Here is a 27,475-nt window from a genome sequence, read left to right as displayed (position 1 = left end):
TCGAAGAGGATGACGCCGGTGGCTCACTTGTTGTGGTCGGATTTTACTTCCAGGGAGGACAGAATGAATCAACGGTTGTCATCCCCCCTCGCGGCTTCGCGTTAAGCCGCGGCCGGCGGAGGCTAACGCTAAGCTAGCTGCTTCCACAGGGGACACCGAGCGGAGCATGCACCCTCCGCGCGCCGCTCGCCGACCATCCACATCGGGCTGATTTCTACATGTGAGCTGAGCGGAGCGGAGGGTGGGAGGGAGGGCGGGAGGGGGTCTCGTCGGTAAAAATGGTGATATTCGTGGTATTTTATCCCACCGTCGCTGCGTCGTCGATGCTATTGCTAGGATTTGGATCCCCGTGAGGAAGAAAATGAGTGAAGATTCAACAAATCCAAACAACGAGTGAGTGCCGTTCTATTTCTCTCTCTCACACACTCTCACACGCACACACACACACACATACGATACGATTACAGCTACTTTATTAAGGTGCTATCGCCAGTCTATTAGCTGCTTTATTTATTTATTTATATATTTATTTTGGACGGATCCGTGTGTGTTTGTGTCACAGCCAGGCACATGGCCCGGACCGGGAATCGATCGTCATCATTTCCAATCATTCTGTGTCTCGAACAACTTTGGCAGCTGAAGTTGACCCGACTCGATCGCCGTGTCCGCCCCATCGGTCGCCTTCACATGATCGTCTGTATCTATATTTAACGGGAAAATGTCCATGCCCCCGTGATATTGATTATCGCCGTATATGTTGACAGTTTCGGACAAGTGGACACATGATCCGCACGACAACAATCTTGCTCGAAACAGGGGGATTTAGCTTTTAAACGCATGTCAATCGCGACGTGATCGGAAATCGTCCTATTGACAATCTGGATTATGTAGGTAACCGATGTCCGCCATGATTTTGGATCCTATCCGCGGATTAAAAAAATCCCGCAGACAAGGTTCGCGTTTCCGTTCCGACATCACGATCACGAAAAACAACCATCTTTCCAGTCGTCCGCGTCGAAAAGGCTGAAGATGCCACTTTTTTTTCTCAATCACACTCATTTACATATCTCAATCTCCATTCATAAAAAAAAAAAAACGCTTTGAAAGAAAGCCTCACAGCCTTCAGACACACGTCGTGTCGTGAGGGGATTTTGGAGATTTTTTTGACATTTCGTTACGTTTTGTCACACGTCGTGTCTATTCCACGTCTCGGTATTGTTTAATGGGCCGATCCCTTGTGTGCGCTTGTTGACAGTCAGTGAGAAATATCTGCCTCGGTGCTGCGGTCACATGATCCCCTCCATTCATAAAGTACCTGCCAGCCCATTCACAGCGCTGCACAGTGTTTTCGCATTGCAGCGACGATCGCACAACCGTCACATTTCCTCCGCTGCGTTTTCCCTGCACGATGCGTGAGCATGCAAACGGCAGCCCCTCTCTTTCTGTTCCACGTCGCACATTTCCCCGCCGTGTCACAGGATTTTCTTAGATAATGTATTTGTCACAGAGGAAGTCATGTGCCCCCCCCCCCTGCCATTTTCAGTGTCATGGTTCAGTGTTCGAAACACACCCGTTTTTCCTCCATTCCACCCCCCCATGCTTTTGATTTTTCTTTGTCATTCATTGGGGATCTGTCCATTATTATTGTTTTCTTAATGTACCGAACCCTGTATGTCAAGGGCGTCCGACCGTCCGTGCCTTTCTGTCTGGGGATCCTTCCAAACAGTCGTAATTCAGTACAAACTGTGCAAGCTGTCATATTTTTTCAGTGCTACCGGGAAAGGTGAAACCTTGGCTTTGAAATGGCCATTTGATCATACCGTTTGTGATCATGATCAGCCGTTTTGAATGGAATTCAGCCCCCCACACCCCCATTAGCTTGGACTGCCTGCACAAAAATCTCAGCGCACCGCCCACATCAGGAGCTCCAGGGGTTAGGCTACAGATGAGGATGGGGTGTGCGAGCAGCGGTGTATGCTAGGTTTGTGCAGGAACTAAGATGGCGAAAGGATCCAAACATTGTTGCTAGGATTCCAACACCACCTTTCTTGCAGTTGTTTGGTTCATGGAGGAATTGGCAGGATCAATGGGATAAAGTCAAAAGAATTGAGGAGATACAGGAGAACTCAGTTGGCAGCAGATATAACTGCATGTTTATTAAATGCATTTCCTGAATATTTGAAGAGCATCTAATAATTTATGTTTTCAAACTTATCTGATTGATTAAATGTTGCATATATCTGTCTATATATGTAATTTGTGTGTATGTTGGGAGATAAGTGATCAGTGATTTTAGATTCAGAGAAAGAGAGTAAGTTCTCTTTGAAGTAGTAGTGTTTTGATTATTTTAGTGCTTTGATTATTGGTTTGAATCATATTGTGAGAAACAAAGGTCAAATTGTATGATTTTGATATGAAGGTTATTGAAATGTTGCTTTTTTGGAATCTTGTTTCATTACCTCTCCGATAATGGAAAAACAGATTGAGACTTCAACGCTTTCAGGCGTTCCTATTATGAAAGTTAGTCACAGCCCTATGGTTGTCACACAGAGGTTCAAGAGTTTCAGTTTTGTTCATTTAATTTAAAAGAAATCTAAATGATTGTGTTGAATTGGGTGTCGCCTTAGCACTGTCAAGACCACGTGACTTGACATTATTGAATTTGTCACTGCTTTTTCACAGCACAGTACGTGTTGGCTGAATTATACTGGACCCTTAGTAGCCACTTACATTTTCTACTGCATGTGTGCCCCTGCTTCCCAGTGACCCTGCATGAAGCTGTTGTGACATCTTCTTTAGCCACCTTTACACTGTGCTTTCAAGCCAGAAAACTACGCTGCTGTTAGTACTTGCCGTTCATACTGAAGAGCTTCGGCAAAGGGAGCCACAGCACCATTTTGCTTTTTGCGTATAATCAACAGACATATCCGTGTAACTGCCCATTGAAGTGAGTGGAGCTGTGTGTGTGTGTGCACATAGACACAAGAAAAAGCGTTACAATTGTGTTGGGTTTCTTTCAGTGCAGTTGTGGAATCTGTGTGTGAAAAGGGCCTTGTTTATAATTTTTGGCTGTTTCATACATTTTAAGTTGTTCTCTGAATGGAAGAAAAAATAGTGTAGCCATTGGCTCAGCTTGCATCTAATCCAAACGGGATTTCTTGCAAGGTATCTGTATTTGGCCAACATCCTTTATGTGTTTAAAACCTGAGATCTTGATGGTTGAAGACACTGTAGTGTGTTTGACATTTTCCAGCAAACTATTCTGTGTCTATCATGAAGACAAAATATTTCCCCATACTAATAACAAATAATAGTTCAGTAGTTGTGGGTAGTGTTTTTGATGAAGACTGATGTATGATCCAAGTTATTGTAATTTACATTCAAGACTAACGGAAGAATTTGGAAATCTATTGGAGTGTGTGCAAGAATCTCCAATGGCTCTTTGTATATCTCAAATATTTATTTCAATGAATAGCAGAACTCTGAAATATATAGCTATATTTGTGTGCGTGTGTGTGTGCGCGCGCGTGCTATTCAATGAATAGCAGAACTCTGAAATATATAGCTATATTTGTGTGCGTGTGTGTGTGTGTGTGTGTGTGTGTGTGTGTGTGTGTGTGTGTGTGTGTCCACTCATTTTGCCTTGCAATTTAGTTTTAGGGTTCAACCACTATTGAGTTTTTGTGTGTATTTAGTTTTTTCAGGCATGAATAAGACTGAGTCAGCTGATGCTTGAGGCTAGTACTGGAGGATGAAAAATCTTAAGTTTGTCCTGAAATTGACATAAAACAAATTTGTTTAATTCAATTATTTGAGAGAAGTAAAGTGCATGGTCTTTGATGCACTACCATAACCATTCTGAATGGATTTTTAAAAACAAAAAAGTAATTTTCTAAACATGAGGTGAATTTTTGTTGAGATTATAAACTAATGTTCCAGTATAGTGTGCCCTTGAGAGCTATATGTGTTTCATGGCAACCTCCTCTGATCTTACCACAGTGGTCACATTGACCAGCCAATAAAAGATCTGATACCAGTTATATATAGAAAATCTAGGCTGATTATTGGCAGGCCATCTAACCACAATATAGAACTCATCATTTTGATTTTTGGGTTTTGGTTTGGCTTCTGGACTAAACTTTCCTCTTCAAAAACATGAAAGAAGTTACTGACAGTAAATGAGGTTTGTCGCTGTAAGACATGAAACAGGTGTCTTCTGAGATTCCTGTCATAGTCCCCACGGACTGATTTTCCAAGATTAAGCGAGTGCTCTTCATTATCATTATAATTTCAGCTTTTTAAGATCAGTTGCCTTTCTAGTCAAATGAGCACGTATAGGGTAAGAGCCCATTGTTTAAGATTCCAGCAGTGTTGTGTTATTGTCTGTTGCCAGTCAGGTGATCCTCAGTGATTCCTCTTGCTGTGTCCTCTTCCTATCTGTGTGATTGATTTGACAGCTCAGCGTTTTATCTGCCATGTGGGTGTTGTGATCTTATCACCTGAGGGCTGTTTTGCACTCCCATTCCTGCTGCAGAGCTTTCCAAACACATTCCTCCTAAACAACCCCCATCAAGTCACGAAACGACAAAGGGAGTCAGCTACTTCAGCTGTTAGGGTTAGTGCTTTATGACCTGGTTAATTGCACATATCCTGTGGCCATTATGTTAAGCTAAATAATTTCCTGGACCTCTTTTATAGACAGTATTAGTGGAGATTATTAGCAGTGCTGGATATGACCTCTATCGACATTTGCCTTTACTAGCTGGGTTACTCTTAGCCATACATAAATCTTCACTTTTGAAAGTGTCTGCTTAGCTTAACACATTTTTAGTTTTGCTTCTGTATTATTTTGTGGAAGTACTTCTTGTTACACCAGTGGTGTACAGACACTAATGACATTACTTGACAGCCACAGAACAGACTTCAGCCTCATCTGGGATTATTCTAAAGAATATGCATCAGTGCGGATACATGACAATAACCCAACATTTCCATTACTACTGTTCTGTGACAGCCCAGCAGATTTTGCAAGTGAAAATTAGTGTAAGATAAAATTTTGTGTCCATGCCGGTGACTCAGGGTTTACGACTGCATTTGTCAAAATGCAATGATATAATTTTGCCACTCTCCAGTGTTTGTGCTGGTTTGTTTCACTGTCCTCAAATGAAATTTCTGTACTTCCAACTACTTCAACAGAACCACAGTATATCTCATTAGCAGAATGCAACACACCATTTTTCTAAGGGCACTGACTTATTGTATGTTATTGGTTGGGTAGGGTGGAGAAAATAGGCCAAAAATGATAATTGAATGTTTCTGTTTAAAATGCATTAGTATCAAAACCATTTTTTCATATTTTTTGCTGGCGTTATTCCCAGTGATGGTGAACTTCCAATGAAAGAAGCACATTTTGTGAGGATTGTGATCCAACTGTCATTGGAGAGCTGATGAGGCCAAACTTATCTGCTCATATAGACATTGGACATTTGGGCTCTTGTCAGTGCAATTACTCACACTGGCGGTAGTTTAGTTATCATAGCTGTAGCTTCAATTGTTTGAACATTTGTGCTTGCACAAATTTCCAATTTATTTAATTTTTTAAGTTCTGAAATTCAGATTTAAATGGTAGCTTTTTGTTGTCAGCCTCATTGTAGGATCTGGACTACTACACTGCTGTGTTACTGTAACACCAGAGGATTAAGGTAATTAAGGATTTATTTGTGATTAATCAGCCATGTGGAGAAAAAAAGAAGGAAACAACAAAAGAGCCAAAGGTTACTCATTTGAATATCAACTTGACATCACAGTTTAGCTCTCCTGGCATAATAGATATGAATTCTCGCATACTGAATAAAACTTTCCTTTTTTGAAAAATTTCTGCTTTGAACAGTAATTTAATAACAAAATCATCTGAAAATCTCACAATGGCCTGATCTTAAATTAACCATATTGTCTGCGCCACTATGCTTTCAAACAGCAGTATTTCATATTGTTTTCTACAGTATTGCTCAACAGTCTCCCTCTCATACCTGTCTCCCTAGGTCTCCTGTCTATTCAGTGGGCTCAACAGTAAGGATTGGGCCTCCTTTTAGACTATCTGCCTTTTCTTGTCAAAGTAGGCTCTGAGCTTCAGGTCGTCAGACCGTGTTCTGGTGACACTGACATAGCAGTGAGTAGAGACTCTTCTCCTGACTGAAGTATTTGGTTAGCACCACCCTGACCAGAGCTCCAACTGCTGGTCAGAGGACACCAGAACTTGTTTTTGTAGCCGGACTAATCGTTGTTGGAGTGCCGACAAAGTGGCCATTTGATCGAGCAGACAGCGAATAAAATTCATCAGATTTGCAAAAATGAAGTAGCTGGTATCAGGTACTATTCACTGCTTTTCCTTAAGGGAATCCGAAGAAGGTGAGCCTGAACCATCATTGTTCATCCTAAAAATCCTTTATTGCTCAGTCTCATCAACAGGGATATATCCTTTAGTTTTTGTTTATGCTTAATATTATAGCTGTCATCACCCTGAATAAAGCGCCCCTAAACTTGTTCCTTTTCCTGGCCTGTACGTCAGATACTATTTACAGCAAAATGGAGGAATTGCAGTCATCAACTTGCAAAATGTGATTACACCTGTTAGTTTAAAATGATTGTTATTTACTTACATATGCATGGAGAATGTGGACCAAAAATATCATACTGGAATTTTGTGAGCACACCTAATTTTTTTTTTTTTTTCTGCTGACAAACATTAGTTAGTGGAATTTAGTGAAAGAAGTTCAATGGAAGTGATTTAATATCATTTAGTTTCACGGCACCAACTTCAAGAGTTTTTTTTCTCCCTATGTGGTCAGAGCAGCTGGTTGCTAGATCGTGAGCTCCAGAAGGACAAACAATACAAAAGGTTTAGCCTCTTCTTTTGTCATCGAAAATAAGTCGTATAATCTGTATGTGGCTTATAAACTGCCAATTGTTTACTTTGATAACGGACCCCTCAAATAGCCAAGTTGTACCCATGAAAAACAGAAGGTGGTGATGAAAAGAGGACAAGCCAAACCCTCACTTCTTTGTGTCTCCTTTTAGTGTGTTTAAATTCAAGTAGCCTTTGTTTTCTGCTTTTTAATAGTCCTAACTTTCATTTGTCCTTTTAAACTATTGTATTTTCTACTATCATTCAATTAATATTTAATATGCCTGCAACATAGACTTGATGTAAACTTAACAAAATCATGGCTTTTGACCTACATATCAGTCAAGAAGATACTTCACAGACCCTATTCAAGTATACATCTCTCTTCGTATTAGTGACTGAGTGCAACTGCTTTGTGATTCTGGAGGCTCAATAGCTAATATGTGGCTCTGCTGATTAAGACATTTTGTATTGGCAAATAGCATGTTAACAGAGCTTCACATGACACATGTGTTTTTTTAATTTTTGCCTTTACTGGACTTCCATTGTTGATGCTTCTTTCTCTTCGACCCTGCTCCATCCAACAAAGCAACCACTCCTCTGTCAGCTCCTGCCTTTCCTTCTCATTTCCTCAAAGACTTTGATGGACAGACTATGAGGAAATGCACATTGTGCCACTGAACATTCAGAAATCACAAAAGTTTTGATTTGTGAGGATGATGGGAAATGTGACTGTAGCGAAAGAATGCAAAGAGCCACGACCTACTTTTTAGAGTGTTGTGAAGAAAATGTTGCTTACTTTATCTCATTCACAGCGACTTCTGTAAGATGTCATTGTACCATTCTCTATCTCCGATACTGGATTCAGTGAAGCCATCCTATTTCTGATTACAACTGTGAAAATGTTGCTTTAAAATATTCAAAAGATTCACAGTCATGTTGGATTCAGTTGTAGTACCGTATTTAGACAGATAGTGCTAAGCATCCATAGAAATGCATGTTCTCTTGGTCTCATTTGATTAACAGCCACTCAAAAACACCCGCCCTCTTGCCAAAGTAATGTGACTGAGACATTCATGAATACAAAAATGCTCAAGTTTCACTTTTAGGCTGTAAAGTTAGAAGTTCTGTAATCCCAAATCTTATTTTTCATAGAATAGTAATGATCTAGTGTCTGCTTTTTTCTAGAATCCGTCCTATTGTTTGTTTGATTAATGACAATGATCCTCTGTGTAACCAGAGGGCTTGGACTGTCTGTAACAGAGACAAACCGATGAACTGAACAGGCCTTGTATAGCGGTGGACTGTTCATTCCCATGGTCAGCTTTGGGCCTGAGTTCTGTGTATTTTAAAGCTGAGCCACTTCCCTCTTATAATTTTCATTTCCTCCTCAAGTATTTTAGGAACATGCATAAACTTGCGTAAATGTCAGCAGTGTATTTAAGGCATATTTCAAACCCCTTTTTGTATTTTTGAGTCAAAGATTTGGTGTGGACTTATTCTCTGTGTTGCTATTAAGCTAAGAATCTTTTGGATTTTTTGACTCACCATCACAACATCTAGATAGAAAGGCTGAGCCTTTTCTTCCTTTCTTTTTGAAAAAAAGGGGGGGGGCTCTGATGTTCAAAAACCATATCTTAGTGCCTCTAAGATGTGCTTTTAGCACTAAGTGTCTCAATTGTGGATATTGTTTTCAGTTGTGCTGCATGCGGGACCATGAAGGCTGGGCCTTGTTGTGAGCTCTTTGCTGCAGCTGGGCTGAGATAGTTCTTTCCTGCGAGGCCACAGACATAAAAGGGCACAGATGTAAATCCTAAACCTTGTGTCTTTGATTGAGTTTCCAAACGCTTTGAAAACAGGAAGGGGTTTCTGTGTGTGCCTCTGTGCACACACACTTGTGTGTTTATTTCTCTGGGAACATTTGGCATGTGTATGCATTCTGTGAGAGATAAGCCCAGGTCCTAGATGATTGAATTTTAGTAAGTGTTACTTTATGTAAATAAAAAAACAAAACAATGAGTCAATTTTCGCACCAGAAATTATACTTGAGGTTTGTCTGATTCTGCATTTTTCATTGTATTAACTCTAATTTTTTGATCAGATTTGACCTCCTCAATGTCATTTTGATTCTGTTCAATCCAAGAGGCAGAGTTTCAGTGGATAGCTGCTTGAATATGCATCTCAGTGATTTTCAAGATAGACCCATCAGTTAGTTTCTGGTCTTTATGGTGATGGTGTTATTCTAACAACAGGGTATGTTGTAATGTGTACAATGCACTGTTGGAGTTTCTCCTAACACCCACAAGCCAAAATCATTTGATTGTCTTGTCCTCCCCCTTGCTGCTGAGATGTCTTTTTGGTGTTTCCCACAACTAGATTGCTGCCTCGGCTCTTTGGCTTCCCTCTTCCTCCTTAGTTTTGGAATAACTATGACAATTAGACACCAGTGCCTCAAGACTTCTCTTTCATCAAAGCAGGCCAGAGTCGCCGCAGTAGTCAAAATGTGTGGTACGTTTTTTTTTTTTGGTAATGGCAATGTAAGGTTTTAATTAACCAAATTCTTGCGGTTCAAATTAAGATTATCTCAATATGTGGCTTTGATTGATGTTTGAGAATAGTTTTTTACCATTTGATGCACATATGGGATTCTTTCGATTTATGATGTAACAGCTCATTTGCACATAAAACATTGTCGCTGGGGTCACCAGCCCTATCCAGTAATACAAGGTTTGGTTAGCATCAGGCTGAGACTCGATGTTACAATGGCTGTATAAGAGGGTGGTTATATCATTCATGTACTGATTATGGCCTCCCTTAGATTATTCCCCCCTATATTCTACAATACAGTCTAATTTGACACACCGACAGCTGTCTGTGACAGATGGGATGAAAAGTGGTTGTGATCACTTAATTTGTCATCATATTAGCGGGTATTTTTGTGAAAGAAAGGTGGTAAAACTGAAGTGTAGATTTGTGGCGCAGAAGCAATATTGGCTTGTTCTCTGTGTCTTTTTTTCCCTGAGTCAGTTGGTAGCTTAGCTGAATGTTCTTGTGAGGGAGATGACTCACCAGCAGCCTGAGGTGTTGAGAGGAGATAGGGCAAATTTCTCTTTCACTTCTCTTTCTATAGATTAAGCATTGGTTTTCCCTGCAACTAATAAAGCAGGCCTGTGATGCAGGCTGTCTGTTATTGTTTGCGTAGACATTGGCCTATAATTCACTTTTATTCATAGCTCTCAGGGAGCCCCTTTCAGAAATGTCTTGTTCTGTCCTTATGTCATAATTTGTTTTACATCCATGTAAGGTCAAATCTGTATTTGTATTGAGTGTGTCTGCGCCCTTCACGTTGTCACTCCTATTTAGAGGATTTGAACCGTGGCTAAATGGGCTAGCCAGTTTGCACCATTCAGATTAGATGCACTGTTGGAACCAACTGTCGAGTCGGGGTTGCATGTTATTTATTACTCGGTGAGCCATTATTTCTGTGGACTTCACTTTATGATTTATCTGTTTGTTACTCTGGGCCAATACTACTTTCAATAAGTATATTTTTCCTTTGCGAGACAGTTTCATGCTGGATTACAGAAAAGACCGGTGACTTCATTCAAAACTTGGGATTTTTCACTTGTAGCCAGTCATCAGAACTGTTGCTCTTTACAGGAGAACTAGCTAAATCCATGGCATTTTTGTTAAAGCAGAATATTTCATCTATCCATCAAATAGCTACCGAAGAATATCACACATTTGAGAAGGTGTAGAAAATGAGGGTTAGGGTTGCCAGACTAGCTTTACACAACATTTTTCATTCCCCTTTTGCTTACCCTCTTTTTTCTGCAAAGGATAATCTACAAATCCGATTGGTATAAGTAGCTTGTGTTTATTTTGTCTATAATATTCTAACTTTTTCCCTCCTCAAATGCCTTGCAGGCCAAAGGGGTCTAGTGGAGCTTGATAGCTTTCCTCCGGTTTTTGATACAGGGGATAAATGGGGAGGAAAAGGGGTGATGGAAAAATGTGGTAAGGGGGACTTTTCTTCCCCTTTCTGATGTTAATGAAAGGAGGAATGGTTTTCCAGCTTTTAGCTTGCAGAGTGTGTCTCCCCTGCAGCATGCTCCGCTGCCTGGACATTGTGGGAGTACAAAACTCCAGGCTCGGGATCCAATAACGTGAAATTTCAGCAGAGAAGCGGCCATTGTGTGAGAGAGGCAGCCAGGGAGGGGTTTGGTAGAAGGGGGAGACGGAGCGGAGTAAAGGGAGGGCAACTTGGCGAGCACCCAGGCCATATTCTTTCTCTCTCCTCTTTTCTGCAATCCTCCTCTTCCTTCTCCTCTTTCTTTTCGATCTCCCCAGTCTTTCTTTCAATACCCCCTGTGCCCCAGCTCCCCACCTCTCCCCTTTGGGATAGGAAGCCCAAGGCTGAGACAGGAGCAAAGCATGATGGCATGCTGGAGCCTAGAGAGCCATGGGCCGGAGCAGTAGACAAACAGCCACTTTGTCCATTTAGGAAATGGTTGTCCCAGGATCCCCCTTCTCCACCACACACTGGAGCAGCCGGCCTCGCGGCCCAGGCCTGCCTGGTCTGCACGTGCTTCCCTATCACGCCTTCTCTTCTCTTCTCTTCTCTTCTCTTCTCTTCTCTTCTCTTCTCTTCTCTTCTCTTCTCTTCTCTTCTCTTCTAGCTGGAGTTGGGACGTTTTGTCAATTTCCTTTTTTTCCAAATACTTTATTTACTGAATGCCATCAAAAAATGTGCACATCCTTCTTCTGAATAGAAAAGGACCTGTTCACATGCATTTGAGAGCTGTTGACTATCACCTTGGTCTCCACCCTGTTCCCATCCACTGGTGCCTCCTCCCCCACGGTCCTCCATTATGCCCTCACCCCTCCCTCCGTTTTTCTCTCCTGCTTTTTGTCGGAAATGAAGTCAGTCATCCAGCAGAATAACTTGGAATAATTTGGAATGGGGGCTCTTTTCTGTCTATCTTTCCCTCCCCCTCTCCACTGCTTGCAGGCCCAAGCCAGCTGATCTGCTTCCGCTCTCAATTGTGTGTCCAGTCGACTGTGAACTGAGAGTAAAGGGCATGGAGGACAGCCTTTGTCTAAACCATCCCAATCGAAAATTCTAGGGGTGTTGTGCGAATGTGTTTTTTGAGTCACTTACTTTTGTGACATAAGAAAGTAACATAGTTAGGAGAATAGATGGACCCCAAGCTTCCTAAAATTGATTTAATTCACCTGTTGATGTCAGTATTCCAAGGGGGATCTTGCATCAATGCCAGCAATCAATATTTTCCCAGTGAAGTTTTTTTCTTTCATTTCAAGCCATGGCTGCTTTGATTACTGTTTGCAATATACAAAGAACGGTCCACTTCCTCCTGGGCCCTGCCCCCCTTCATATGACTGTCCTGGTTGCTGGCATGTGTGTGATGGTAGGTCTGACGGGTCAGGGCCTGGTCATTGTGCCCTGGTCATGGCTGAGCGACACCTACGCCTGCCTTCTGTTCACCCCAGGGACCCCTGCCTGACTGACAGTCCCTCCTGCACCAATCACCCCCATCTTTTATTGGGGGCCGTAGAGGGGTGTAAGAGCAGCGGTATTTCCTTCTTTTATTGCTTGTTATATGGCTCAAAAATGCATTTCTTTTACTTGTGTGGCAAGGGTACTTGTGTCTTGTCTTCAAAAGCTGTAGCTAGAAAGCAGGCCTCTGGGTGTTTGAGTAGTATAGTCAGCCGGGGTCATTTTTCTACCTCCCATTACCATCTAGATTCTGGCAGGTATCGATAGTGAAACTGAGATATAGCGATATGAAAAAAGATAAACTATGACATTTTATGGCATGGCATTTAATGTGTTAATGCATATTTTATGTGTTAATACCTTGTGTTGCAAGGTAGCTGTGATCAATGACACAGGAAGTTGTCTTGGCTCTATTTTTTTGTTGATATTTAGACTTTCAGGCCTTTAGCAAGGTGCAGTTAGCACAATGACAGAGTTGAGAGCCAAACCAAAACTAACACCTATCTTATTAACTTTGAAGGTACTTTGCTCAGTTATTGTCCAGAAATTGCAGCATTTTGCGACTAAAAGCAAGATTTTCTATCACATCATCTTTGGGAAAAAAAGCAAATAAAAAAACCATCACATCTCCACAAACATGCTTGTATTTAGCATTTTGGAAACTGTATGACTCAAAGAGCTTTTTTCAATGAACAGATATAAGCAACTCAGCTGGCAATATTTTTCACTGACTCCTGCTTCCCAGCAGAAGAAGGGTGGATGGTTGAGGAAGCTTCTAACTGTACTCTTGTAGTTTTCTTATAACAGCACTATTATCTTTGTTTTGATCCTTTTGGGGGTGGACCCAAAAGTCACTCTGCTTCGAGCTGGTACATATGGCTGATGCAATACCTCATAAGGAGAAAAAAAATCTTTTCAATACGAATGTTGACATAGGAGTATTACCTACAGCCTACCTCGTTGAACCACAGCCAATGCACCAAAATATACTTAAACAATAGCCTAGAAGAGTTCTTTCTTTTATCTGTGACACATTTTTATTACAATTTTCTCATTAATTTGGATAAAAATTGGCAGATGTAGTTTACTTGTGTATCACAGTATCTCCTTTGGGACTACTGACACGGTGTCACCTGAAGTGCCAGTCACCTTGGACAATAGAGTCTGCAGTTGTGTGCACATCTAAATTCATTCTTAGATCAGGTGCAGATGTACATGTGAATATGGAAAAAAGTATCTATTTGATAATAGGTCATAAAACTTGACTGTTATTGAGAGGAGTTCCAATTTGACAGAAAATTTCCAAAAACTCCATTACTACTTTTAGCATGCTTGAATGGCCCTGCACCAGCTTATCACCTGGACTTCATTTGAGATATGTTCAGAGGTCCCATATATCCCTTGCAGCTGGTCTGCTAGTCATAGCAAACATCTCAACACAAACACAGTTTTTAGTTACTGGGGCCTGAGTCTGCTAGAGGGATAGAGGGGACTCAGTAGACATTGAAAACATTTGTAGCTTGACTTTTGTATTTGCGTCTTTATCATTTGCAGCTTTATTAGATGTCATTCTTTTAGCCTATTACAGTGTATTTCTGTTTATGTTGAACTTAGCCCTATCCCTGTCCGAGAGCACTATGATGCATAATTCAAGGTATGTAGGGCTTTTTTTTTTTCTCCAAATGAAATCAGTTTGAGAGCAATCAAAAATCTGCTCCGATCCCCTCTCTCACCAAACCCCTCCCGAGGGAGTCACAAAGGGGTTGTTTTTAGTCTCTAATAAGGTTTGTTTTAAGTTGAACATGAATGTAATTCATCAGTATCAATGCCCATTTTCTTAAAGAGCCAGCTGTACCATCAATGTGGCACATGCCTTTCTAAATGGCATGAAATGTCACTGGAATTAGCAGGTATGGAATACAAATAGACGTCTATGCAGTTTTAAGTATTCTAGCAGACATTCTATGGGAACAACAGAAATCCACCAAAGTGACGCAAGTGTGAGCTGTTTTACAATATTTGATATGAGTAATTTTTAGTCATGAACATTTTGCATATTTGTCCTGCTGAGCAAAATGCAAGGCACACCCTACTGTCTTGATATTTAACCCTTTGGCCCTGGGCCTGTCAAACAGTATAGGCCAGTTGCGCTGATGGAAAGAATAACCATTATGTCATATCAATGCACCCCCCACAGGTTCTCAGATGGCTGCAAGTATATCTGCTAATAAACAATCGATTGCATACTTGTAAGAAATGTCGACTGTTTCTTACAGTCTATTCATAATCTTGTGCTGTTTGTTTGAATGGTCATGAGCAACAACACATAGGGTTTCAGCAAATATAAATACATATTTCTTAATCTGTCTCTGTCAAAATATTGAGGAGCCAAGGAAGTGTTCAGACATCTCCTTTGCCATCTCATTGGATGCAGGAATAACAAGAGTCTGGTTTATTGTATTTTAGATTACTTTGCTACATTTAGCACCGGAACAGAAACTGTCAGACACAAACAGAGATAATAATGTGTCCATAAAGAAGGCAGTGATTCAACTGACAAAATGTAAGTCAACCCTGGGGCTTCTTGAGTGGTGATTCTAATCATCAAGAGCGCAGCTCCAATTGCCGTGGCATTGAGTTTTAAGACGCAGTAGCATCTGAGCTTTTCCCTATTAAATCTCATGGATAGTTTTTATTTACATTCAGCTGGGCGCCACCAAAAAATTGTTTGAGTACATTGTTTTGTGAGGCGTATGAGAGTCCCAAGAAGGAAAGGCCAAGGAGAACATGAAATGATTGTAATTGACTAGTAAATGATATCTATGAATCTAGATTTTAATCCTTCATGAGCCTTTATCAGTAGGAAATTTCAAAGGCTCTCGTGACACAGTTGTATAATTGAGCTTTGCCTGTAATGAGAAAAGCAGAGCTTCACAGTAAAACTTGCTTGGGGCAAGTAAAATGCCATGAAGGGTGAGTAAAATCTATACAATCCAAGTATTTCGGCTAGTTGTTTCCTTGCACGTGTTCTTTTTGATAATTTCAGTTTGGTTGTCATCAAAATGAGTTTCATTCATTTTTCCAAGTTAGGGTTGGTCAATTAAAGCAATTGATGTTGAAAATTGGCACAATGGCACAATATATCATGTTGAACTTTCTCATAAACAAAAGTGATTCAGTATCCAAAAGGAAGAGTAACAGAATGTTATTGAATTAGAAATCTTTTCTTGTTGTGTAAAATATTGCTTTGTGTTTTTTTGCACAGCAAATTGATGAAACAGATGTTTATAAAAATAAGGAATATTCCATGGGCGGTCACATTTACATACTCAAACTAACATTAACATACGAAAAAAAACAACTAGAACATTAACAAGTAGGTTTTTCAGCAATTATTCTGCACCCTTTTGAAATGAATTGTCATTTATGCACCACTGTTAGTTTACCATTAATCAACGGGGGGGGGAAACGTGGCAATGATGTTGAATACTCTTAACCTTGTGAGCATTCTAATGCAGTACAATTAACATAGATTCACAAAGTACATGTATTCTATGTCCTGAAGGTTGCATTTGTTTGCTGATAAAGCCTTGCTTGTATGTAGGTCTTAAATAATCTTTCAAGAGACATTGTTGTTCTTTCTCTTTTAGTTCTCCAATTTGCTTCACTTATCCCTTGATTGCATATTATTATTATTCATAAAGACAAACTACCTTCCAGTATAATACTTGCTGACTTGTGGATTAATTACTAACTATAACCTGGGCACAAAGCTTTGCCAAGGGTGTGGAAGGCAGGAGACCAAAGTTGACTGGCATTAAGTAGACAAGATGTATAGGGGAGTGGTTGTGTGGCAATAAAAGGGAGTACATGGCCAGCAGAGGACATGGAGTGCAGAACCTACTATTTAACTACATAACATATTACCGTTTGTCAGACAGTGACATTTTGTACCTCACTCACAGTCTCATGTTTTGCTACTGTCAGAGGAGATTCTCCGCTGAACTTATCAAACTTTGCAACCTCATCTTCATAGGTCGTCTGCTACATAGCAATGTGTCCCAAGATGACAATCAGCAGTCAGATTCTTGACTCTCTTTGCCCACTTCTGTCTACTCTCAGGTCTCCCTGAGTCTTTAATATGTTACCAGGAGTTTCTGCAAAATGCTGCCCTCAGCACAACCTGACCTTTGTCATTTCCGGCAGCCCAATGCAATTTTTGTTATCTAATCAGGGAAGCATCTGACTCCAAGTGAAGAGAAAGAAAGGCAAAGAAGTTTGGAGAGCAAGTGGAAATCAAATAAGGGCAAATTGATATGGAATTAATACGGATAATTAAAAATTGATTTAGCCTGTTGGTGTATTTGCACAGTGAATCCTTTTGTTGAGGCACTATGGGTTATGTTGTCTTTCTTTTCTACCAAATTTTACATTTGAATTGTTGTGGTCTAAAGGTCTTTTTCATATCTGAGGAAAAAACTAGAAGGAAGGGGAGCAGCTGCCATTTATCATTTATTCTGAAAAACAGGTGCTTAAGGGTAAAGTTTGGAAATCCGCAGTGGTTCGAGCCTGAACTTGCCCAAATGGTCACTCACCCTCCGGCTGGGTTTATGCATACACTGAATTACTCTTCCTGAAAATCAGAAATGCTTATGTGGTGTATCAGGAATAGTAGCCTGTAATTCCAATTACATCATATGCTACAACTACATCATATCTAACCAAAGCATTGAATTTCTGACTTTGCACCTTTTCTACATTCTATTGTACAAATTGTCTTTGTCAAAACTTCTTAAATGACCCAACTTGAAATAGATCCCTGGATGATACGATACTGAAACCTTAGTGCGCTGTTATCAAAAACAGGCCGATTCAGTCACTTTGTCTCCTCGGTACATGTGTAATGTTCTCTACACTATACTTTATTCCTACATTGTTGCCCTTAATATGCTGTTTGTAGAGCACTAAGATGACTGATAAGCAGTGAATGTGTAATTGGTCAATAAGTGGGACATGTGAGATAAACTATTTTCTTTTTGTTGTCATCCCTCCTGCCCCCCACCCTCCTATTCCTTACACCCTCCCGTACCACTTCTTTTTCATCCGCCCTCCTTCCTTCACAGTGACAGTTATGCGCGTGTGAGAGCAGTGGTCATGACGCGGGATGACTCCAGCGGTGGGTGGCTTCCCCTGGGCGGTGGAGGCCTTAGCTGTGTCACCGTCTATAAGGTCAGCCGGGCGGAGGACAGCAACAGCACCCACAGCGGAGGCAGCAGAGGAAGCAGCAACAACCTCAGCCCCTGTAGCCCCAGCCCTAGTCCCAGTCCTAGTCCCAGTCCAAGCCCCAGTCCCAGTCCTAGTGCAACTGCTGTGGAGTTCCACATCAAGGGCGAGAGGCTCAAAGATAAATTGGTAAGAAAGGGCAAAACGCACTAACCTGCTCCTTACTTTTTTCCTTTGAGTTGGACTGTTGTTTTCATGACACTGATTCAATAAGCTGTAGAAGCGCTCAAATATTTAGGTTCATATCACATAACTCAATGCGTCTGCTGCAGATTGCTGTCTTTTTTTGTGTGCTTCACTTTATTCAAGGAACTCATTGTTTTTAAGAAACCTGTCCGATTTGTAGCTTAGAGTATTCGCTCTCCCCTGACATAGCAATTGCTGTGCCGTCATTGAGTGAAGGTGTGCCCTATTGGCAGAGCCAAAATGCGGCAAGAAATTCTCAGAATAGCTTTGAAACTCAGGGCCCTCTGTGCAAGTACTGCCGCTAAGAGCTGGTCATTTTATTTTTTTATTCAAATCACAAAGACCGCTTCCATTTGCGAGGCTCTAGCAATCAGCCGCGGGGTAACAGGTTCCTACTTTCTTACACCATAGGGTTCATTATTCCTATGGAATAATTAGTCCTATGGAATAATGAACTCATTGTTTTTATTCCTATGGAATAATGATTATCAAGATCAATAAGCTACAAGACCAGTGTTACCCTTGATAGTGATTGTGAAATTTTCCAAACAGAACACAGTTTCCTGTGTATCGCCCATGTCAATTTCATCCATTCCCCCTTTGTCTCTTAAGCTGATCACAAATGGAGCCAGAAAAAATGTTGCATCACAGATGTATTTCACTCTTTCTGTTTGTTGATTCAGCACTTGAGCAGAATGAACATGGTCTGCATTTTTTTTTCCACAGGTCTGTTGTCATATTTTTAGAGTAAGAACAGTTGCACAACTCAAAAAAATAAAGAAATTCAATATAGGTCAGCCTTAGTTGTAACGAGTTGAAAAAAAATAATGTGTTTTTCACTCTGATAAGTAGAGCACTAAAACTTCAAACCAGGAACTACAAAAGCCAGTGAAGAAGCTGGCTGCTGCTTCAAATAATTAATTTAATGCATTGTTTACTGCTAATGTCATTTGTTGAACAGCGAATACCACCGCAGCCTGTCTTATTGATCAAAAAGTGTCTGCACAATTACGGTAAAAAGTTACATTTCTACTAATGTCAAATCACACTCGCATTACTACACCACAACTAGACTTAGATGTATTAAATATTAATTAGATAACAAGGGCTACATGGATCCACGCTTTCACATAATTACACCATATTCCAAGTGAACTCTGAGTATCAAAGTGGAAATGACCGAAGCATCATGGTGAGGGATTTTCTTCTGCTGTAGCCCATTTGTATGACAGGTTAACATGTCACAAGTTCATAGAGACTCTTCTGTATACCTTTTTGGTAATAGAAATTTATTTTAAATGTTGTTTGCTCATGGACACATATGAACAATGTATGCTATGGTTTGTAAATTATGTAAAAAAAAGTCATGATGATAATATTAATTCAAAGCATAATTGTTCCTCACAAATAGATATTCTTAATTGGTTATGTAGTCATTGCTTTTTTTGATGCACATTCATTCATACATGCCATATGAAGTACAGTCACTTGAATGAGATTTCAATGAGCCCCCCTTTTCCAGCCCCCTACCCCCTATCTCTGCCATATTTATACACACATACAGTACATGCACACAAAGGAAGTGGTTGTTTGGCTTGACTCCATGGCGCAGGTATCTGAAAATAGGAGCAAACTGCGTGATACTGTGATGCATGATTACATCATCGGGGAGAAGGGCAGATTACTCAGGAGAGGAGAATAATGGATGAAGGATGTGGGAAACACTTAGAGAACATAAACGGGACCGAAATGATAGAATAGACTTGCTTGGATCCACTACAAAACACAGGTCTACCTGTTGGGAGAATTGGCTCACTCTTAATCCAGTTTCTTGATTCTATCTGACACCAAAGCAATTACCAAACTTCTGCATGTTAAATCTTCCAATAGACAAAAAAAGTTCTGCTACAAGAAAACCCTCTGCAGTCTTTATTGTAGCTCAGCTGTAGAATGAAACTCAGTAATTTGAATTATTTTTTAATAAAACCCAAGGCAGGGACGACGGGATGTGTGTTGCAGTTTTCCAGACAGCGACAATAGGCAGGTCATGTAAAATTTTAAAAAGTTTAATCTAGTCTATGTTTGTCTAATGAATATCTCAGTGCAGATCTTTGCCAAAACCCACCTCTTATCAAATTAAAACCATGAGAATCAGTGATTATTTGTAATAAATAAAAAGATTAAACAGCATTTTTTAAGTGGGGGCGCAGTTCAGTTCTTCTAGCTCTGGCTTGTCACCCCCAAAAATGACCCCCCTCCATCTGATATTCTAATGTTGTGTCTATATCAAAAAAATGTGAAATAATAGTTTAAAAAGTCTATTTTCAAATTTCAGAAGTTCAATAACTCTACCCATTCAGTTTGCTTTGAAACCTGTAACCTCTGTTAGTTCAATCTCCCTGATTATAGGGATTATAAGGGGTGAAAGAATTGTGCATTTGCTTGATGATTTAGACATGCTCCAAAATATGTTCATCTTTCTGCCTATTATTTTTTCTAACAGCTTATCTATCAGTAGACTGAGCATTACTGCTCTACTGTCAAGTTTCAAACTAGTATTATAGTCAAGACCACTGAAATCTAGGAGATGGAGGCAGGGCTGAGACCAGAGTGTATCTTGACCTAGAGAAGATCAAAAGCTTGAGGGGGTGAGATTAAATCAAGACCAAGACCATGGCAGGACAAGACCGGAGACATGTCCTGAACCAGACTAATTCAAATTCCACACTGCATGACACACTTTGAAAAATGTGGAACATGCAAAGCCAAAGTCACTCATAAGACTGATCTGAGGGCTCCACACTCCCATAAAAAAACCCCACAGAAAACAATATTCCTCTTTATTCACCTCCTTTATTGCAGTACACAGTATATGTGTAATGGTGTTTACAGAGAACACTGCCATTACTCATGCAGTTTACTGATAATCCCAACAGTTGTGGTCTTGTAAAAAAAATCACTCATTTCTGTTTGAGAAGATAGAGAGAAATGTTCCAAAAAGCAACTGGGACCTTCAGCAAGAGATCTAAAGACCAAGACTGATCTTGACCGCTACAATTGTAGACTTACCAAAATATTTAATTCATTGCCGTCACTGTACTTGATGTGGATCATGCTCAGACTGCAGATTCACAGTATGACACTGCTGACTAGTTTGTCTTGACTTTAAATGGAGGTCTATGCTGCTCAGTTATTGCTGCTGGGTATGTTACACAGATGTCTATAGATTTACAGAGTTTTATGGGGTTGTAAAAACCTCTATAATATCTAACATGCTTTGAGTCTTTTTTTTTTTTTTTCCCTTCTTCTCATTTTTGCTGGCATCTTTTGTTGCGGACTGCATATCTTTACATTCTCTGTTGCTTTGGATGTAGTTACCATAAAGTTTCTGAGGATCATCTCAAAAAGTCAAGTTATATTGTAGATGTAAGACTGATCCATTAGTATAATCCTAGGCCCAGTGGTAATGTTAAAGTTAATCGGCTTGTGTGTAGGTGTGTGCATGCACATGCGTGCGATAGAAGTTATATGCCACCATGATCCAAATGACTAGTGTCTTCAGGTGATGGAGACTTTATGCAGTGGGGCATCTAAATCTCCCTTTTCATCTCCTTGACTGAAAAAAAACGTGTGTTTGTGGTTGTCTTTTGTGTGTTGCTATCCAAGTTCTTATGTGGTGGAATGGGTGTGACAGGAATGCTGTTGTTCAGACAGGCTATAGACATGGCTCAGAGACCCCAGTAGCTGTTCTGGGATGTGGTAAAACACCCCTATCCCCGCCAAAATCCCCCCCGCCCCCCTCTAGTTACCACAACAAACACTCAGCCATATGTAGGTCTGTCAGGATGCCACCCAGTCCCAGGGTGTTGGCATCAGTCATAGCTCTACCGACCGTCTGAGGGCATCAGAAAGGAGCCTGAGTGATTGGTCCAAGAAAAATAAGTTGCAGACACTCCCGCATGTGAATTTGCTAGCTATAGTAGAAATACACATGGATAATATCTGTTCTTGATACCACATTATTGCTATAAAATGTGACCACAATGTCTTGATTTCAAAGGTGAATGAAAGACTGTAATTATACTCTATTAATAATCCTTTGAGGGTTGTCTTAAAATGCATAAACATAAAAAGTTTGGTCCCATCTCTGATAGAGATGGCTGAGGGTTTGGGGTGATAAGGCTTACATTCAGAATAGACAGAGTTCTAGTTGACTACTACGGGGCGGTCAGGGTTCACAAGACCCGAGGAATCGTGAAAAGAGAGATGTGTTGTCATAAGGCAGGAAACCGAGGTGGAGCCAGATAGATGGAGGAGAGGTGGAGGGAATGTGTCTATAAGCGCAGTGATGCGGCACAGAGTGTACTGGTGATGACTCAGCTGGCTCTCCATATAGCTACCAATCACTATCCTCCGTGCCCCCTCCCACCCTCTGTCATACTGATTCTCTTACACACTACAGGTCTAATTGGTTGATGATTACTTACGATACTGGCTCTCGGATTTTGACAAATCTCCAGCTAATTTCTTTGCCACTCCACTTTGCTCCTGGTCTTTCATATTCTCCATTTCTGTCGAACTGAATTTTCATACGGTGTAGTTCAATCTTGCTCAAAATAATCTTTCATTCTGTCGGCTCCATATGATCTCTGAGGTTAACCTTATCATTTGTTTCTTCATCTCTGTCAACAAATTATGATTTAATGTGTGGCAGCAATGCGCACACGAATGTCAAGACATGACACACCAAATTTAAATAGCCTTTATGCTTACATTTTTTGTCTTTGTTTTCGCAACTAAAATGTATTTATTAATTCCAAAAAGACAGTAATATTTAAGTATTTTCAAAGACATGTTATCCGGTTGTAATAATGACTCAAATCAAAGTCTGCGTTTTCTGCCATTTGGTGCATGTATATGTAATCTCTCCATCTCCCACCGTTTGTACTCTCGTGCTATCTATTCACTACTCCCTGCACATCTCACCTCCATCTTTCTTCGTCCCCCTCCTCACCTGACGTCTCCAGCCTCCGATCCATTCCTGTCTCTTTCTCCGTCAGGGTGGCTCCTCCCCTCTTTTCTCTGAACATAGAGTGGAATGTGGTGTTAAGTATCGTCCTTCCATGCAACTGTGATACTTCCTCCTCTGTCGGCCTTGCTGTGCACTCACCTTACCTGCCCTGGCTCCATTCAGTCTCGCCTCCACAATCAGCCCCAGAAGCAGAGTCCCACCCTCCTCCTCCTCCTCTTCTCACATTCATCTCCTTCTTTTACCCTCCCCTCATCCACTGACTCTGGGTAAACACACAGGCTTAACCCTTGTCCTTGCTTTACTTCAGGAGCAATTTATGCAACTGGGCCATCATTTATATGTTGATTTCTTTTTTTTTTCTTTTCTAAGTTCGTAATGAATATGAAGAATATGAAACATTTTTTTAATTTGCTATTTTTACAACGGCATTTTCATTACCTGCAATGAATTTAAATAAATGAATACATTTCTTCTTCTAACAGTTTGAAATCGTACCCATTGTACCCATCACCCCTGGTGAAGAACCAGTTCCAAAATCAGAAATGTAGGGTCCGTTATGTAGGGTAGGTGTCCATGTAGGCCAGATGAGCATTGATCATCTCAGCAAATGAGCATGAGATTTGATGTAATAAAGAAGAATTAAATGATAATGATGCAGTATTAATACTATTGAAATATAGTATTCATATATAAGTCAAAGTCAGCTTTATTGACATTTTCTTCACATGCACTAGACAGAAGACGCTTCTCACTTTCCCATGGTGAGAAAATGGTGATAAAAATAATAATAATAAATGCACATCAACAGTAAAGTGCACAGTTAAAAATGAAAAATAAACATTAAACTATAAAGTATAAAGTCAATGCACATACAATATTCTGGTACTGAGTTGAGGGGATGAAAGAGATATAACAGCATAAAACCTGATATACATAGATATATAATTTAAATTAGTAGAGTAGCAGCAGTGGGTTTTCTGTACAGTTGATTGCAAAAACCACTCAGTAAGTAATACCATACAAAATATATATAAATATTATTAAATCAGTACTAATATGATAAAAATCAGAAAACTAAAAATCATCGTATCATTTTGCTTGATAACAATCACAAGTCTCCGTTACACTGAAGATATTTCCTATTACAAAAATGATTGTTTACAAAAAATTCTTCTAACTCCAACCCTCAAATCAACCAATATGGAGAATATTTCAGTTTTGGTATCATTATGGGATCTGGTCTTGATTCCTGAAAACAGGTGAACTTGTCGTTGGGAGAAATGGTCTAATTTTGATATTGGTTGGTCTGTGAAGGTTTCATCGCTTTCTACATACAGCCTGTGCGGTGTCCGCAGGCTTTTCCCTGACATAATATAATGCCATATTTTGTGCTACGCTTCTGCTTTGTCAACAAGCCGTGATGTGTCTGCAAGTGCCTTTCTCAAACTCACAAACACGCACATTCGCACACACTGTCCCACTGTCACGCAACTCTGGAACTATGGCTCCATTTACAAGCTTTTTGTATGAATAGAGAATCTTTTCAAGAGAGAATCGCGATCCATCTAATAATAGATCTTTTTTTTCACCCCCACCGTTGGTAACCGACAATTCTTGCTCAGACTGAAATGTAGACGTGTGTACTTGAGTGACTGGGCTCCCGCTCTGAAACGCATATCACATATCAAACTCTAGTACAGCTGCGACATATCAAGCACTTAAAGAGTGAACGTTGACTGTTGTCCAGAAGCAGGGGGGAAAGTGCCATCTGTTTTCGGTGGTTGAGTATCATTCTGCGCCCCTTATCCTCTGACAAGGCATTTGCCCCATGAAGATGCACAGTGTAGCACTCGGGCCATTGAGCTTTTCATCGCACCAGCTCAGGGGCTGCTCTCACGCAGACTGTCACAGGCGTGCTCTCACATTCACACCCCATCAAGACACTCTTGTGCACGTTTGTCAAAAACCTCAGAGACTGTAATGGCCGTTTCTCATTTCATTTAATCTGCCCTAGAGGAAGGCCAGGAGGCGGCCCAGTAGCCCTGATTAATAATAGGCTTTGGAAACACAGTCTCTCTCTGCCGCACACTTTGACTGCTTGGCTCTAAAACAACCCCCCATCCCCGCTGCCACCACTGCTTTCCAACTTTATCATCATCTGTAATGAAAACCCCACCATTTTGAATATGTTTTACAAATTAAAAGAATATACATAATTATTGGGTTCAGGGTTTCTTTTTTTCATTTCTATTTTAGAAACTCAAGAGTTATGTTTAGTTCCAGTGGTGGGCCACTTCTCTCTTTTCTCTCTCTTTTGCTCATTCATGTTTTTCCTGGAGTGATTGAATATGACACTTTTAAAGAGCTTAGGGTGAAGAGTAAGATGGAGGATTTAAATCTGTGCTCGCTCAGTGAGCTGCTAAGAACTTATAATGTCGATTCCGAGCAGCATAGTTTCAAACTATAGCTTTGGTGTTGTCACATTGATTGCTTCTATTGGAGGAAACCAATTTTGAGATTCTATTTTTGTGTGTGTGTGCGTGTGTGTGTGTGTGTGTGTGTGTGTGTGTGTGTGTGTGTGTGTGTGTGTGTGTGTGTGTGTGTGTGTGTGTGTGTGTGTGTGTGTGTGTGTGTGTGTGTGTGTGTGTGTGTGTGTGTGTGTGTGTGTGTGTGTGTGTGAGATCACACTATTTGTATACCTTTTTATAAAATCTCATCCATGTGCATGTGTGTTGTCAGGTGGTGTTGGAATGTGTTCTGCAGAAAAGCCTTGTTTACAACAAGGTCACTCCCATTTTCCACCACTGGAGGATCAATGACAAGAAGTTTGGACTGACCTTCCAGAGCCCCGCTGATGCTCGTGCCTTCGATCGGGGCATACGCAGAGCCATCGAGGACATCATCCAAGGTGGGCAAACCTATATTCGTTGCTTTGTGGGTGTGGGTGGGTGTTGGTTCGTTTCAAGCTCAGAACAGGTAAGACCAGGTAGCAGTCATGATCGAGTCAGTGGAACTTAGACATCAAGCAACCAGCATCCGCTATTGTTCTTGTATCTTAAAATCAGTGCAGACTATAGTTCTCTTTTTTTCCCACTTCTCTCCCTTTATCAATATAAGGTAGGTAGAGCCCTGCATATTTTATACCCCGCACATTTGTTTGGAAACCATTAAGTAGTCTTTTTTTTTTAACTCTTTACCTGGCTGAGAAATGAAGTCCACTGCTTTTATTACACTGTCTTGTCAGAGGGCCTTCTTAGTCCACAAAGAGAGAGGAATCACAGAGTGTGCATCTGGTGTGCAAAAGGTTTTACAGACGTGATATAATGACTGGATGATGGAAACATTATGGTTGGAATGATCCATCAAAAAAGAAATCAGCCTTACTTCAACTCAGATACAATTAAGTACTTGTTTTTAAACTTATGGTGCTGGGGAGCAAACATTTCTTTTTCATGACATCAGAAGTCAGCGTTGTTTTTAGATGTTTGGTGTCAATTTACCACTAGATTTGGTGGAAATTAGAAAACAAGTTGCAAAATTTGCAATGTTATATTGGTGTGTTATAGATAGATTGCATTCTGGTGAGACCCATCACCAACCTCTATCCATGTTAGCTCGCGTTATGTTTGTAATGGACGACATAGTATCAGCTGCGAAAGATGAAAAGCATTTGTTTGATAACCCAAGTTAACCAATTACACATCATCCGGTAAAGACTTGGAAGACTTTTAATGCTAAACAGGACATTACATTCATGTAGAGTTGAGTCTGAGTTGACTTTGCAGCTTTGGGTCTTGATAAGCATTATTTTTTAGTTCAGTGCTAGAGGTTGCAAAGTCATCCAATTAGTAACAGAATTGCCAGCTCAGCAGTCCCTCTCAAAAGCTCCATGTTACACAAGAGGGTGTCCGACTGGCTAGGGAGCTATAATCTCCTTTACTCTCTAGACCTGGAAACCCTGGGGAGCATCAAGGAGGTGCAGCAGAATATATCATAAAGGCTTATCACTGCTGGGCATCAGGAGCGTCTTGCTCATAGTCGTTTATCTTGGATTTGAACTTCCTGGTTATAAGTCCACATGGAGTCTGGGCAAAAGGCAATCTTTGTGGCGAAGTGGCTTTTGCAAATTATGTTGAAATTCAATTTCAAATGGATAATTAAAAAAATTTTGTCAACTGATTTTTTTTTTTTTTTTTTTAACAAAACGTCACAATGCAATGGTCCATTTCCTCTCAGTCCCTGTTCTACCCAACAAGTTCAACATACCCTGGCTATCCTTTTTGTCAACAGGCTACACTAACGTTGACATTGGCATTAGATATCATTTCACAAAATCAATCCAAGCACTTCAGGTACATATAAAAAGGCCACCAGATGTCCAATAGTAAACACAGAGCAGTTTAAAGTTGTATTCTTAGGTCCATAGGATGGTTTAGGATTGCTGAAACTTTTTCAAGACATTTGCTAATTAAATGTACTTTAATGTACTTAAAGCTAGAAAAAAAATAGAAGAAGAGATTTTGACATTATGCTTTTGTTTTATTTCTTTTAT

General features: G+C 40.4%; 1 protein-coding gene across 1 annotated transcript in view; it reads left to right on the top strand.

Annotated features, from left to right (window-relative positions):
• Positions 1-273: 273 nt before the first annotated feature.
• The window catches only part of spred1 (sprouty related EVH1 domain containing 1), a 38,719-nt gene continuing 11,517 nt past the window's right edge, over positions 274-27,475 (top strand). The window contains exons 1-3 of the mRNA XM_086154896.1: positions 274-393; positions 17,546-17,834; positions 25,663-25,831. Of these exons, the coding sequence (XP_086011022.1) occupies positions 362-393; positions 17,546-17,834; positions 25,663-25,831 (490 nt within the window). The 5' untranslated portion in view covers positions 274-361. The remainder of the gene's footprint in view (positions 394-17,545; positions 17,835-25,662; positions 25,832-27,475) is intronic.

Source organism: Fistularia commersonii, chromosome 1 (assembly GCF_037954325.1).
Source record: "Fistularia commersonii isolate RoL2024-O1a breed Wild chromosome 1, RoL_Fcom_v1.0, whole genome shotgun sequence".
In the NCBI taxonomy this organism is placed as follows: domain Eukaryota; kingdom Metazoa; phylum Chordata; class Actinopteri; order Syngnathiformes; family Fistulariidae; genus Fistularia; species Fistularia commersonii.
Note: the sequence above shows the minus strand (reverse complement) of the source record. Positions and strands in the feature narration are given on the sequence as shown.